General features: G+C 31.6%; 1 protein-coding gene and 1 long non-coding RNA gene across 2 annotated transcripts; one reads left to right on the top strand and one right to left on the bottom strand.

Annotated features, from left to right (window-relative positions):
- Positions 1-9,182: 9,182 nt before the first annotated feature.
- Positions 9,183-14,099, top strand: LOC114178776 (Pectin lyase-like superfamily protein). The gene is made up of 7 exons (XM_028064866.2): positions 9,183-9,599; positions 10,623-10,754; positions 11,492-11,716; positions 11,872-11,916; positions 12,010-12,217; positions 12,791-12,981; positions 13,458-14,099. Exons 1-7 carry the CDS (start codon positions 9,183-9,185, stop codon positions 13,848-13,850), a joined length of 1,611 nt encoding a protein of 536 aa, XP_027920667.2. The 3' UTR covers positions 13,851-14,099.
- LOC114178777 (uncharacterized) lies at positions 10,529-12,876 on the bottom strand. The gene is made up of 3 exons (XR_003603378.2): positions 12,737-12,876; positions 10,885-10,973; positions 10,529-10,763 (listed from the first exon to the last, which is right to left on the bottom strand). It is a non-coding gene; the product is annotated as an uncharacterized LOC114178777 (long non-coding RNA).
- Positions 14,100-14,542: the final 443 nt, after the last annotated feature.

The raw sequence follows: 14,542 nt of genomic DNA, 5'->3' as shown, positions 1-14,542 counted from the left end.
CAGACGAATAGTAATTATTTGCGGACACAAATATTCTGATCATCTCTACTCGCATCTATAGATATTAGAACCACCTTCATAATCGGATAGCTGATTTGATCTTTATAAAATTACTAACTTGAGCAATAAAATCAAAATTACCAATACACCATATCAATTCTAAGTTTGGCCTTATATTATTGGGTTAGGTTCTCAACTTTATGTCTAAAAGAAGTTTAATCTAATCAAACTCATTTGATCTTACTACTTAATCTAAATGGAGAGAGATTTTGTTAGGTTAAAAGAGAGCGCTTAAGTTGCGGTCCTTGCGAGATAAAATTTTTAAAAAAAATTGTATATTAGACTTCTGTGTAAATAAAATTACGATTTTCGCTTTCTTCATTGTGATATCAGAAATTTTGATAACAGGTTCGCGACACATGACTTCTATTTTGACGGGTGGGATCACGAATTGGAGGTTTGTGAAATGAGAAATCGGTCTCAGAAAATAATTTAAATTTCTCATCATTTTGTCCATACTGCACCCATTTTCTGACATATGTATACCCGCAGTTATCTTAGGCTTTAAAAGCCTGCTCTTGGTTTCTCAGTTTCCCAACAAAAAGTTTGTTTTGTGGCTTAGTTTTGAACTCATAACTGAGCAGCAGAAACCTAAAAGCAATAGACTGATGAGGCCTGAAATGTCCGTGATGGTCCCTGCCACATGCCTTTTCAACTACACGCTCATCAATTTCAGATCTCACCATCTTCACTTAGGATCACATTCTATAGATATGCCTGCACAGACAAAAACTCAATATTCCATGTCAAAATTTAAGGCTCTTGTTTTGTGTATCTGTTATCTATCAGATCGATGCTATTTACTTTTTCACAATACCTTAGGAGGGAATTTCTCTCTGCCTTTTGGATCACCTTATTGTTACGATTGAATATTTATCGTTAAACAAAAAATTATAACTATTAATCAAGACGTAATTCTTTTAATTTAAAAGTGTAACATTTTAAGTATTATAATTTGATTGTAACCTGACCTATTTTACTTCCTTTATATGACAATTGATGCTACATACAACATTTATTTATAAAGAAAAAGTTATTTTGACACTACTATTCCCAAATAACTATTATTTAACGCCAACTTATTATTTAGATAAAAATTAATTTATATGAGTTGTCAAATGATAGTATTAGTGTCAGGTGTCAAACTACCATCGTCCTATTTATAATAATTCAGATACCAAAAATGAAGAAACTCAAAAATGCAAAGTATAAATCTAAATTCTTTAGGTTCCGAATATTTGAACATAGACTACTGATTAATTCCCCCATATAAGCAAACAATGAAAAATGTTACCAACTTGTTTTCTCTTTTTTAACACAGATTTTTGGTTATTATTAGTATATCACACTAAGAGTCTAAAACTCATGGTCCCCTACTTTTTTGTTCTATAAGCACAGCACATTATATAATAAGGTTTAAATCAGTGATGTAGGTATGGTTTTAAACAATTGAAAACACAACAATTTCAACTGGTATGGTAGTAGTAAGTGTCGTATCCATGATTATTATGTAAGAAATGTTGTTGAACAGGACAAAAATCAATGTTGTTTTGATTAAACAATGATACCATGTTTTTTGTTAAAAAGTTTTGTTATTAAAAGAAGCCATTGTTGTTGTGCAGGTTCTTCTTCAAAACGTTCTAGAACATATTTGGTGTCATAGTTTACTTATTATGGAAGCTCTGATCTAAAGTGACACGATGAACATTCCACGGAAGCAAAAACTAAAAGGGCACATGGATGTGCATAATGCAGAGTAATGATAGCCAGAATGAAGTTATTGTGTGAGTGTGAGAGTGTGACATTTTGAGCCGTGGGATAAGGGTCATGTTACAGGCCAAGAATTAAGAGATTAGATTTCGCTCTTTGAAATTATTGAGAAAGCAAAAAAAGCTTTTGGGGCTCAAAGTGATCCGTGAATATATATTGCTAAAATAGGTTTTTGTATTCGATGATCAACACCAAGGCCTATTGGGATACAAACAAACCGATGGGGACAAAACACTTTTGTCTCTAGTTTTTCTTTATTTCTTTAATCAATATTTTGAACATCATTCACATGGACAAACCACACTTTCTTCCAACTAAAAACTCACATGCACCACAAACTGTACCATCAACACCAACACCAATAGGGTAATTTCAACTAAGTTCAGGTTTTCGGTAGAGTTTTTAAAAGGAAAATAATATTTTGACAATTTTTTTTTACGATAGATAATAATATTTAAACAATTTTAAAAGAAAAAGTTATCAAAATTATTTTCCTTCTTAAAATTTCAACTAGGATTGCCTTCGGCATTGCTCAATTAATAAAGTGAAATCATATCTGATTTTTCGAAAACCAAAACGATTTAGTTAGTCTTGAAATTCTAGAAAGATCCGTGAAGCAAAAGCTAGAAAAGGAAGTAGCTCAAGTGTAGCACATATTACACAAACTTTTGCATTCATTGTTTTGGGAATGAGGAATCGAATTGTTGTTATAATGAACCAATTCCTTGGGTGTCCTTTTGAAAAAAACCATTATGGCATCTTCATCTTAAGAAGAATGATATCATGTATGGACTTTCCACATCTATGTATATATGCTTTTTTAACCAACCACACTCTCGTGCATCCCAAGATCAATGGAAATGCAATGCTTGCTAACTTTTGTTTTTAGTTAATCAAATTTGAACCTTGTTTTTAACATTAATTCTTGAGAATCCCAAATGAGTGAGGTAGGGTGGTGAAAATTGAGAAAATTGGAAAAGAAAAAAAATGGAAAATCAAATTGTGTATACTAAATCAAAAGAGTGAGATTATCATTAATTATTAATAATTTTATTTTTTTTATTAATTTAATACCATTTTTAATTATTCATTATTATAATAAAAATATAAATTTTAATACAGAGTAAAAAAAGTTTTTTTTTTCTAAGTCCAACAAGATTAATTAGATTACTACCTTAGAAAAACATTAAAGAAAGGAAATTTTATGGTAAAACAATAAATTTATGATTAAAGCCACCCAATTTGTCACATTATAAGTCTTTTCCGTCTCGAAATTATGTCTTTGGATTAGCCACCAAAATTAAAAACAAAAAGTTGGTGGATGTATATGTATACTATCTTTTACCTTCTAATTTTCTTCATTAAAAATTATTGTGCATTATTTAGGATAGAAAACGACAACGTGGCCCTACCATTAACGAGTTGCACAGTATTTAATGAATATTAATCTATACTCAGATGCATAATTAAACAAATTTGTATCCAGGGAAACAATAAGAGACAAAAACTTTATTTTTAATATGTGTGTATTATATTATATTCAATTAAAGGACATATTTTTGTTAGAAGGATACGAACAAGTTGTACTAAATTTCAACAACATTTAACAAAATTAAGTTATAACTTTTTAAAATATTTTTAAACAATTAAAATATTTAATAGCACTTATGAGTGTTGTTAATATGACATGATTAATTTTAAAATCTGTTTGGTAAATTTGAGTATTTCTCAATTTTAATTTATTTAGTACTTAAAATTGGAGTATTTTTCAATTAATTTTTTATTATTTAAATGTGTGATACGAGTGTAATATTATCCTATTATGTATGTTATCTCTGTAATCAAGTAACTCTTTTTCCACTACATTAAAAACAATAGAAATCATCATATTCGTCTTACATTAACTAAAATATTAAAAGAATTATTTCTTAACATGTCACGTCAACCAATTAATGATAAAAGTAAATTATGAAAACTCAAGAAAAGAATATAAAAATTATAAACACTTAACATATAATTTTTTTTAATAAAATTGTAACTAAAAATATTCAAATTTATTAAAGCTTAAAACTTAATTAAATAAATAGTATATTATTTTGTTATCGTGAAAGGCTGCATGTAGCAATTTCTAAGTATTTTAACGAATTTAATAAAGTCATAGTTTGTTAGCTTAATATTCCTAAAATTATGTGAATGAATTATTAATTTAACTATTGAATGTGTGATGGAATGATAATTTAGCTAATAAAAAAAAGTTTGAGTTAGTACTTAAATATATAAAAAAAAATTATGAATTAATTTATAAATATTATAATTTAATAGCAAAATAATCACTAATATATATTAAATTAGCCTTGAAAGTACACCTTAACAATGAAATCATCTCGCCAAAGTTAACAATATTATAACTTTTACATATTTAAATTAAATTTTCCATTCTTTTGTTGGTGTCTTACTCTATTGAAGTATTATTTATTTTAATATATATATATATATATATATATATATATATATATTAACCATCAAATAAATTAATTAAAGTATAGTTTGTATCAATTAAGATACAATTTGTGCCTTACACACACAATTGGTTCATAACAAATAAAGTTAAAAAAATTAATTAATCTTATTTATTTTATGATAAATTTGAAATTTTGTAACCCATTCTAAGTTATCACTTAGATAATTTGACTTACATTAATATATTTAGTTCTCAACTTATTTTATATTTTATTGTAATATAAAGTGAGTTACTCGACCCACATTTTATTTATTGTAGTTGAAAAAAATGTTAGACTAAGAAAATGATTCAAAACTTTTATAAAAAAATGAATAATGGCCTTTAACTTGAACTCATTCCGCTTAAAAAATTAATCGAATATAATTCATTTAACTCACAATTTATTGGAGATTTCACATTAACCAAAAATAACATAAATTTATAATATATAAGTGAGTGCAATCCTCAAATTAGGTTTAAAGTTCATTTTTTAATATGGTATCAGAATCATATGAGGTCTATTCTAGTCAGATTTGTTGTTTGTGAATCTATCATGTCACTTTTTATTGGGTCGTCATTAGACCACTCATTAATGTTTAGTTTAGTCTCATGCTAGAGATGTATATGTCCCAGTATGAGACAAATTATGGAGATCTTATATCGACTAGAGATAAAACATATTTACGAGATATAAGTGAGTGCAAATCTCATGTTACTAGCCGATTTTAATTTTGTAAAGTTGAGTGGAATTTGTCACTTTTTAAGATGATATCTTTGTCGGTGTCATTCGTTATCGGGTTGCAATTGGACTATCCATTAATGTCTAAACCTATACCGTGAGAAGGTTGTGTTGAATATCTTACATCGACTTGAGATAAGTATATTTAATGTATATGAATGATTTAAAGTTTGATTATTAAGTCAGAGTCATTTGAAGCCTAAAATTAGGCCCAACAAATTTATTTAAAGTAAATTTGTTTTTCTAATTTAATTGAACCATAATTCAAAATATATTTATTTCGTTAAACTTAATTTGTGGAGTATCAAATTATCTTATAGAGTTAAATTCATTTAGAAACATTTGATCTAAATAATATGGAAGTAATAATATTAATAAAATAGGTACATATTTGACAAATAAAAAGAAAATAGTTTGTAGGCATATGAGTATGTAAGAGGTTGGTGGAAGGTCATATAGGAAGGAATAGAAGTAGTATTTTGTTTGGGCCATATTATATGATTGATAAAGGGATGGCCACAGTTGGAAGCATGAAATTGTTTATCACATACATAGTTGGTCGTTGAAATATATTCACAAATAATGGATGAGAAGCAAAGCTAATCATGGTTGTGTGCGTGAAGATGAAGTTCACGAGAAGACTTTATAGTTCACGAGCACACATCTCACAAAAGACGGCTAAGAATCTTGTGTGGTACTCCTTCTTCCCCACTCTCTCATCTTCCAAGATAATACAAAGTAAAAATCAAAATTAACCCAATTAATAATAATTGTCACTTAGAACATGTATGAGATAATAAAACAATATATCTTTATATCCCACCTGCCCTCTCTATAGACATAACTATGTCGATGTCTGGGGTTGGGCCCTGTTTTGTAAATATTTGTTATAATAGATTATATATTGTGGAACAATTTTTTATGTTAATATAGATAAATTAGTTAGTAAATGATAGATATATTTAACTAGATCTATAAAAGATTATAATAAGAAGATATAAGATTAAAAAATAATAAAGGTAATTTTTCATATTTTATAAATAAATTATAAAATTCTTAATGTTTTACATTAATAAAATGATTTATTTAGTAAATATCCAAATTAATTCCTAAAAGAATGAATGTGTTAACTTATACGTTTTTTATCAATTATGTATTTTACGCATAAATGTTTTATAAGTACAGATCCAGCTTCTCATATGTTTTTGTAAGATAACATTTATTAATGAACAAATGAAAAGTTTGAAGTAGATTCACATATAGAAAACTTATGCACTTTACTACGTTTAAGTAATTAATACATTGAAAAAAAATATTAAGTATGTTTATTTATTGAACCAATTGTATTTTATATAATTAACCGTCTCTGTTCTCTTACCATGTCCTCATGTTTAGGAAACATGTTACAATTGCATACGTGGGCACAATCAAATTGTGCATTTTGGGTATTAGTAAGAAAGTAATATATTTTTGCGGATAAAATAAAAAATAAACAGTTGAAAGTTTCGAATTTTACTATGTATAATGCACATTTTCGAAAGCAGCAAAAATTTGTCACGAATGTGAAAAACAGAGTAACATACAGGTAAGAAAGGTACCATAGTTGGTAATGGTTGAATATTATAATGTGGTTGAACTCAAGTTCATTGTGAGTTGTCAAAAAGGAGAAATGTACCTAAATTTTCTTTGCTTATATCTTATACCTCTAATTTTTGGGATCATATTATTTGTAGAATTTATTCCCCATGTAAGTTGTTCTGCGTTGTCGTTTTGTCAGATAAATTTTCATGTATAATAAGATCATTCATTTTATAATAATTACTTCAAAAAGAAACCAAGACTGATTTGTAACAACACATAAAAATTTAATCTCTGTTTATCATATATTCAACAGTGAAACTGATTGATGAACCATTATAAGAAGATTAATGGTCATGTGAGGATAAAGAAATGGTTGGAAGCAAAAGAATAGAAAAAAAGTCAATGAAATTACAGATAAACACTATTGAGTGACACTATGAAGCGGTGGTATTTGTGTAAATGTGTCACTGCCAGTTTACTGTACAAAGAAACTCACAGGGAATGAAGCAAACACATGTAAATAACAGAAACCCATATTTGATGTTTGATGATTGCATATGATAGTCCAATGCACCTCGTGCCCATCATTGTCACCCAAAAGAAAAAGAACATATATATTTTATAATCTAATTTTGATCCAAATGTAATTTTTAATTTATCAAATAACTTGAACAATTTTACCCCAGATGTGGTTGAATGTTAATTAATAATATGACTACAGTAACATAATATTTCAGTGGCACTTGTTGCCTAGCATTTTCAGTACTTTACTTCAATCTCACTTCACGTGACTTGTATAGTTTACATTAATCAGAATTTTCCCTTCCACCCAGTTAAGGATATGCAGAAGAAAATTTCTGTGCATATGTGACTCTTGATGGCTATGTAAAGCGAAATTGATCCTGAATTATCTTTGCAACAGTCACAGCGTACAAACTAAAATTCAATATATGCATGTAAATGAAGAAATGGTAATTGTTTGCAGAGCGGAAAACTCATTATGCAGAAGACGTACACATGGTGGAGGGTGTGAAAGAGAAGGAGAAAGAGAAACTTTGGTGGTGTAGTTCCTTAAATTGAGCAACAGTGAAAAGAAATGAATGAAAATTGATTACGAGATCCAACTCTGAATTAGGTTCAGTAATTGATACATTAAACTAATGTGACCCCCACTCACATTGGGATTTTGACATATGATCTAATGAAAGTGAATTTTCTTGTTCACTTGTCTGATTTTAGTGAACCTTTTTCTATGCAATATATTTCACTTTTTTCTGTTTTGGGGGCCTCAACAGATATGAGAACCTCACGCACAGAAATTCGTGCAGGAGGAGCATGATATCGTACTTTTTCTTTTGTTGTTATTCATGTGTGTGTACAGAAAATGTTGTGTTGCATAAACATGAAAAAAATGCTGCAAATCAGTGGGCGTGAAGGATGGTTTCACACAAATCCATCCTTGCTGGTACAATACCTTGCTTCCTTTTTTTTTTTATTCGTTAACTTCACTTCCCTCAATCTCTTGTGCTTCAGCACCAATTTTTTTCCCTTTCGGTTAAATAAGGAAAAGAGGAACACAAAATGCTTAATTGGAGGGTTTTTCTGACCACATAGCTGTGGCTCATGGCTTAACAAGACAAAGTGACAGAACTCTTGGCCCGTGAAGGTTGCACGTGATCATAAAAGACCTGTGACAATTTGTGTGCCATTGACACCTTATAGACCCATTCACGTGGTGTTTTTTGGTTTGGATTTCCACAAAATCTTGTTTTATGAAATTAACAATGATACATGTTTAAAAATTAAGGCAAAATTTGGGTGGAGGAAGAATCAAACAAGTTAAATGAGAAAAAATGACGAGGGTGGTAAATAGAATCCACATCAAGTTGTGAACTTTATCTTTGGCTGGTGTGTGAAGCTCTCTCATCTACCTTTAACTTGTCTTGTTACCTAGTGTCATTCTGTGATGCTGAAACATGCTGAGGAATATCTTTGTTTGTGTTCACTTTTGTAATTTTGGATTTAATCTAGTCACAATAATGGTACTGTGATGAGGTTAAGCTAGGAAAGTTTGACAGATAGAGCAGGTAGATTTGGGCTGAGAGTTCCTCCAATAGGGTAATAATGAAGGGCATGCACAAGTCATGGTTAAAAAACAACACCAGTCCCCTTAACTGTCGCTTTGTATGGTCACATGCAATGACATTGTTGTGTATGTGGCAAGAGAATAGCAGCTCCAATAAACAAATTCTAACCAAAATTCACAAAAAGGAAAACAAACTAATTAATGAAAGATAAAAAGAAGAAGAATTGAGAATGAAATCATAAATGCCTGGCATTTTGAAGAATATTTTAATACACTTGTTTTTGCCTGCACAATTATTATTAGCCTTCAACTCTTCTCCTTATATAAACAGAGCCGTCACTTGTTTTTTTGGCAACAACACAAAGAACCTCTCTCATCTCTCTGTGTTGCTCTCTCACCCCTCTCTCTGCTGAATTTCTATTCACATTTCACCAGAAGTTACCAACATGAGTCCTTTGAGTTTCAGAGGTTTCACATACCTGTTTCTCATTGTATTTCTCATTTGGTCTTCCAATTTTGAAGCCTGCATTGCAAGAAGAGGCAAGCACTGGAGGCATAGCACCAGGGATGATGCATCACCTGCTTTGTATAAGAAAAAAGCAAAAAGTTATGGAAATGGTCACAACAAAAACCATGGTGGAGGATCAAAACCAAAGCCTCCATCATCACATAAAGCCACCCCAACATTACCAAAGACTCCACCTCATAAAACCATTCCCTCACCACCATATCCACCACCATCAAATGAAGATACCCCCACAACTCCCCCACCAAAACCTTACAACGGAGGCCATTCTTCCTCCACCACCTTCAATGTGCTAGATTTTGGTGCCAAGGGAGATGGAAAAACTGATGACACAAAGGTAACTCTTTCAACCTCTTAATCTAACTTCTGCTAACTAGTTAACATGTAAGACTCAGAATTTTCAGTTATCATAGAATTCAATGTTCCTTGTACAATTCAGGGAACAGGCATAGTTATGATGAAATTTACTGGAAAAGGGGGTAGTGGCCAAGGGGGATACAGTTTAGGTGGTTTGTGGTTAAAATTTTCTAAAATACTATGTTATTCAAAACTACTTTTGTGCTCACAGTTATGCTCATGTAATTACAAATGTCTGTAAAAAGTGAAGTGGCCCAATTACTAATAATGCAGCAATTACATAAATCTTCAAAGTTAAGGTTATAAATTTCAATTTAAAACATTCCCCATTTAACAAGGCTTTGGTTACGGTTTATGTGAGAATTTTCCTTTTTCTAACTTGAAATGATCTGGGTCCAACTAAACAAGTCCATGGTAATTGGTAAAAATAATAGGCCATGAGGAGCACAGGAAATTGTTTTCCCTGTCTTTTCTGTTTGTGGTGTTGCTCTTCTTCACTCTTCAGTTAGTAATATACCATTAAACAAAGTTTACAGTGACGTAGAATTAGAGCAAAATATATAGTGAAAAATACAGAAAAGTGAAGACACCAGAACAAGCCAAATGGGTGGGACCTACTTCAAAAATGATTCTCGTTACGACAGTTGAGTCACATTTTGTACAACAATTTTTAGTTTATAGAACACACACCAGTGATCACAACTCCACCCATTATTTAATACAGTGATTTTATTAACCCAGAGAAAATTTATTTAAATTTTGAAACTATTAAATTTTATTTGAAGTGTTAAAATTCAATAACGACACACATTAATGAAGTTAAGAAAATATTATGAATCCATCAGAAATTGTTCTGCGTTATAATATTTTTATAATGTTAGTGCATTTTAATTAAATTGCTATCTTGAGTTGGTAGTTGAAATATATTTTTTTATCATACTCATTATTTTATGTGGAAGTTGGTACTGTAATTGAAACAACTATACATTGAAATTGAATGCAGGCATTTCAAGCGGCTTGGGCTGAAGCTTGCAAAGTAGAGGCATCAACCATGGTGATTCCACCAGACTACGTCTTCTTTGTGGGGCCCATTTCATTCTCGGGCCCATACTGTAAACCCAACATCGTTTTCCAGGTAACATATCTACATAGAGTGAAAGTAGCAGGAATGAACAGAGAGAAAAAGAGAAAATAACAGGAAAATAAAAAAAAGGAATGGAATTAAAATGCTAAAAAAAAAAAGTAAAAAAAAAAAAACATGATACCCCACTAGTGTGTTCATGAGCCGAATGTGATGTGGCATCAGAAAATAACATCAACATTTCTGTCATTCTGGTATAGACAGAACACATGCCTGTCATTTTCGTATGTTGTAAATGTAGTTAAAATGTTAAAATTAAACAAAAATATATGACTATGATGATAAAGAAGGTATATGTAGTTTATTTAAAAGAGTTCAAGAAAATTAATTACAAATAACATTACGTTTTCAGGAAGAATAAATTGAGTAATTTCCAGGAGAGTTGTCTAATCAGTTTCGACAAATTAACAGAGTTGATTTTTCGAAAATTCATAATAATTGATACAACTTGTAAACTAATAAATAAAAATTAAGTTAGCAATTATGAGCTTTAGCCAAGAAATCGTACATATCATAGAAAAATATGGCTAAAAAGTTTAGCATAAAAGACAGAATTATGTGAGCAAGGACAAAGTCTTCACCACCACCACAAAATAAACTACCTCTTCCTATTATTCTTTATATTTTCACATATTTACCTTTACACGTGATTGTCCCTGTTTATTATGCATACTGTATCAACCGACAATTCAGTTGAAGTGATGCTAATAAGGTTGGTTATGATGTGTCAGCTTGATGGCACCATTGTTGCACCAACAAACCCCAATGCCTGGGGCAGAGGACTACTACAGTGGTTAGAATTTACCAAGTTGGTGGGAATTACCATTCAAGGAAATGGTGTTATTGATGGAAAGGGCTCTGTGTGGTGGCAAGATCATCAATATGATGATCCCATAGATGATGAAGAAAAGCTCATAGTCCCTTTAAACCAGACAGTACCAAGTCCACCACTGCCGGTAATTTGAAGTTTTCTATAAATTTTAAATAACAATGAAATGTGTTATAAGAAGAATGTTTTGCTAGTGTTGTTCTTACATTTCTTGCTTTGTAATTTCTTACATTACAATTTTGTTACTCACCTGAGCCTTCTATACCTGCGTGATTGTACTAGATTCAAAGTGAGCTGGGAGGAAAAATGCCATCTGTCAAGCCAACTGTGAGGACCATCTTAAACCTTTCACAGAACCAATTTGATTCATGTTTAGGAGTTATTATTGGAATATAATGGAGGTGATTTCTTTTTGCACAGGCACTACGCTTCTATGGGAGTTTTAACCCAACAGTTACAGGCATAACAATTCTAAATAGCCCACAATGCCACCTCAAGTTTGACAACTGCAATGGGGTTCTGGTCCACAATGTGAGCATATCATCCCCTGGGAACAGTCCTAACACAGATGGAATTCACCTTCAGAACTCCAAAGATGTACTGATATATGGCAGCACTATGGCATGCGGTAAAATTTCATCAACTTGTGCCACATTTCCCTTTCATTTGACAATTTATTAAGAGCACAATGTAGTTGATAGGGACAAAATTAAAGTGAAAATGAAAACTCAAGACAAAAAAGAAGAAAACTGAAATAACTTTTATATGCATGTTCTATGATTCTTAAAAGAGCGTGGCATTATCTTATCCTATCCACAACCAGATTGGACACATAGCTACAAAAGGAAAATACCAATGCCTGCTAGTCATAAGCTGCATGGCACGTGTCAACAGCAAAATCAACACTGCATCATCCAACTTTAGAGTACTCAGTTCCATAAATAAGAGCTTTTGTTTTTTCATTTCTTCCATCACTCTTGTCTTATTGGAATTATAACTTCTGCCTCACATTCCTCTTCAGTCCTCCACACACAATTGAGGCTAGCATATCCAGTGGTCCATTACAAGTTACCTAAACTTTGGGGTGGGTTGGGGAATGATTGCAAATGGACAAAAAATAAAAGTAAAACAAACTATGTAGACTTACTGACATATATGGTCCAAGTTGGCTCACTGTATTTGAATTCCAACTATTGTGCAGGAGATGACTGTATTTCCATACAAACTGGATGCTCGAATGTTTATGTTCACAATGTCAACTGTGGACCAGGGCATGGAATCAGCATTGGAAGTCTAGGAAAGGATAACACCAGAGCCTGTGTTTCAAACATTACTGTCAGAGATGTCAACATGCACAACACAATGACTGGTGTCAGAATCAAAACATGGCAGGTAAAATATAATAAACGCAATGCATTTTCCAAGATTAAGCTCACAAAGCAAAGTATATGTTTCTAAGTCAAACGGAAAACTTGACTCCAAAATCATTTTATACCATGAAGTGGTTATCATTTTAAAGAATGGTCATTACAATGAAATCAATAATCTGTTAACTGAATTAGTTCTGGGAGCACAAATGAGTACACAGGAAATCGTTTTAAATCTTCAACTGCATTTTACATGATTTTTCAGGTAACATGAGAAATTACCAAACTTAATAGCTACTCTAAGATGCAGTGAAAATTGTCTTTTCTTGTAGCCTACGATCCAGTTGATCAAACACTTGTGTTTCTTTTAGCAACGCTGAATATGATTCAATCAAATGTCACAAAGTTCTCACTCAACCCAAATTCTGCCATCATTTCCAGCTCTAGAACATGATGAAAATTATGATCTCTAACAAACTAACATGTACATCTGCACTGCAGGGTGGGTCGGGCTCTGTACAAGGAATACTATTCTCAAATATACAAGTTTCTGAAGTTCAATTCCCAATTGTGATCGATCAATTCTACTGCGATAAAAGAAACTGCAAAAACCAAACATCGGCTGTTTCTCTGGCTGGAATCAACTATGAAAGGATAAAGGGGACATACACAGTTATGCCAGTGCACTTTGCCTGCAGTGATAGCCTTCCTTGTGTAGATGTTTCTTTAACCTCTGTTGAGTTGACACCAATTCAAGAACAAAACCATCTATATGATCCCTTCTGCTGGCAGACTTATGGTGAATTGAAAACTCCAACACTCCCACCAATTGGTTGTCTACAGATTGGGAAGCCCACAAACAATCGGATTCAGACAGATCACGATTTATGTTGATCAGATATAAATTAAAATGCTTAGCCTGCTAGATAAAGTATGTATATTATAAAAATCCTACTATATAGGAAATTTTCATCATTAGGGTGATACTGATTTATCATTGTGAGAATATACCGGCCCTGCAATTAGCAAGAGGTCTAGAATAGTATAATAGGTAGCCTTGTAGCTGTGGCATATGCAAGAGCGTGAGATATTATTATACGAGTGTTAGCATTTATGAATAAAACTATCGTTTTTTGCACGTCAGCACTATGGAATTTCAATCAGAGAACAAGTCAATACAACATAATATGCTGTAGTCAATCAGCATTTTGTGTTGCCAAGGTTACATTGGCCATATTTGTCTGCAAGTTTTCACAAATTCAAACTATGGCAGCTATATACAATTTAGAAACACACATCAGTTTTCTGAACTGTTTTTAAAGCAAAGAAAAATTAGTCATGCATAAACAAACACGCAGAAATAACATCAAACATGAGTAGTGCATAGTGAGAAGATTTCAAAGTACTTATTTTGAAGTCCTAGGAAGCTTTGAGGCTGGTGTAACTTGTATAGGGTGTCTGAGCTCCAAGGTTAGTTGAGATGCAGAACTCGATTTCCTATAGAGAAAAGGAGGTATCTTTCTCTATTGTAACATACCTCAGTCAAATAATTAAAATTTAGAGCTGAAAACACATCATTCATTTGG

The sequence above is a fragment of the Vigna unguiculata genome, chromosome 3 (genome assembly GCF_037176805.1).
Source record: "Vigna unguiculata cultivar grain cowpea cultivar isolate G323 ecotype 2 chromosome 3, ASM3717680v1, whole genome shotgun sequence".
Taxonomy (NCBI): domain Eukaryota; kingdom Viridiplantae; phylum Streptophyta; class Magnoliopsida; order Fabales; family Fabaceae; genus Vigna; species Vigna unguiculata.
This window is presented reverse-complemented; position numbering and strand designations above follow the sequence as displayed.

Excerpts from the sequence above, each read along its gene's own strand:
- LOC114178776 (XM_028064866.2), top strand. The coding sequence starts at position 9,183 with ATGAGTCCTTTGAGTTTCAGAGGTTTCACATACCTGTTTCTCATTGTA. Across the intron at positions 9,600-10,622 it reads GAAAAACTGATGACACAAAG|GCATTTCAAGCGGCTTGGGC; the intron begins GTAACTCTTTCA and ends AATTGAATGCAG. Across the intron at positions 11,917-12,009 it reads TGCCATCTGTCAAGCCAACT|GCACTACGCTTCTATGGGAG; the intron begins GTGAGGACCATC and ends CTTTTTGCACAG.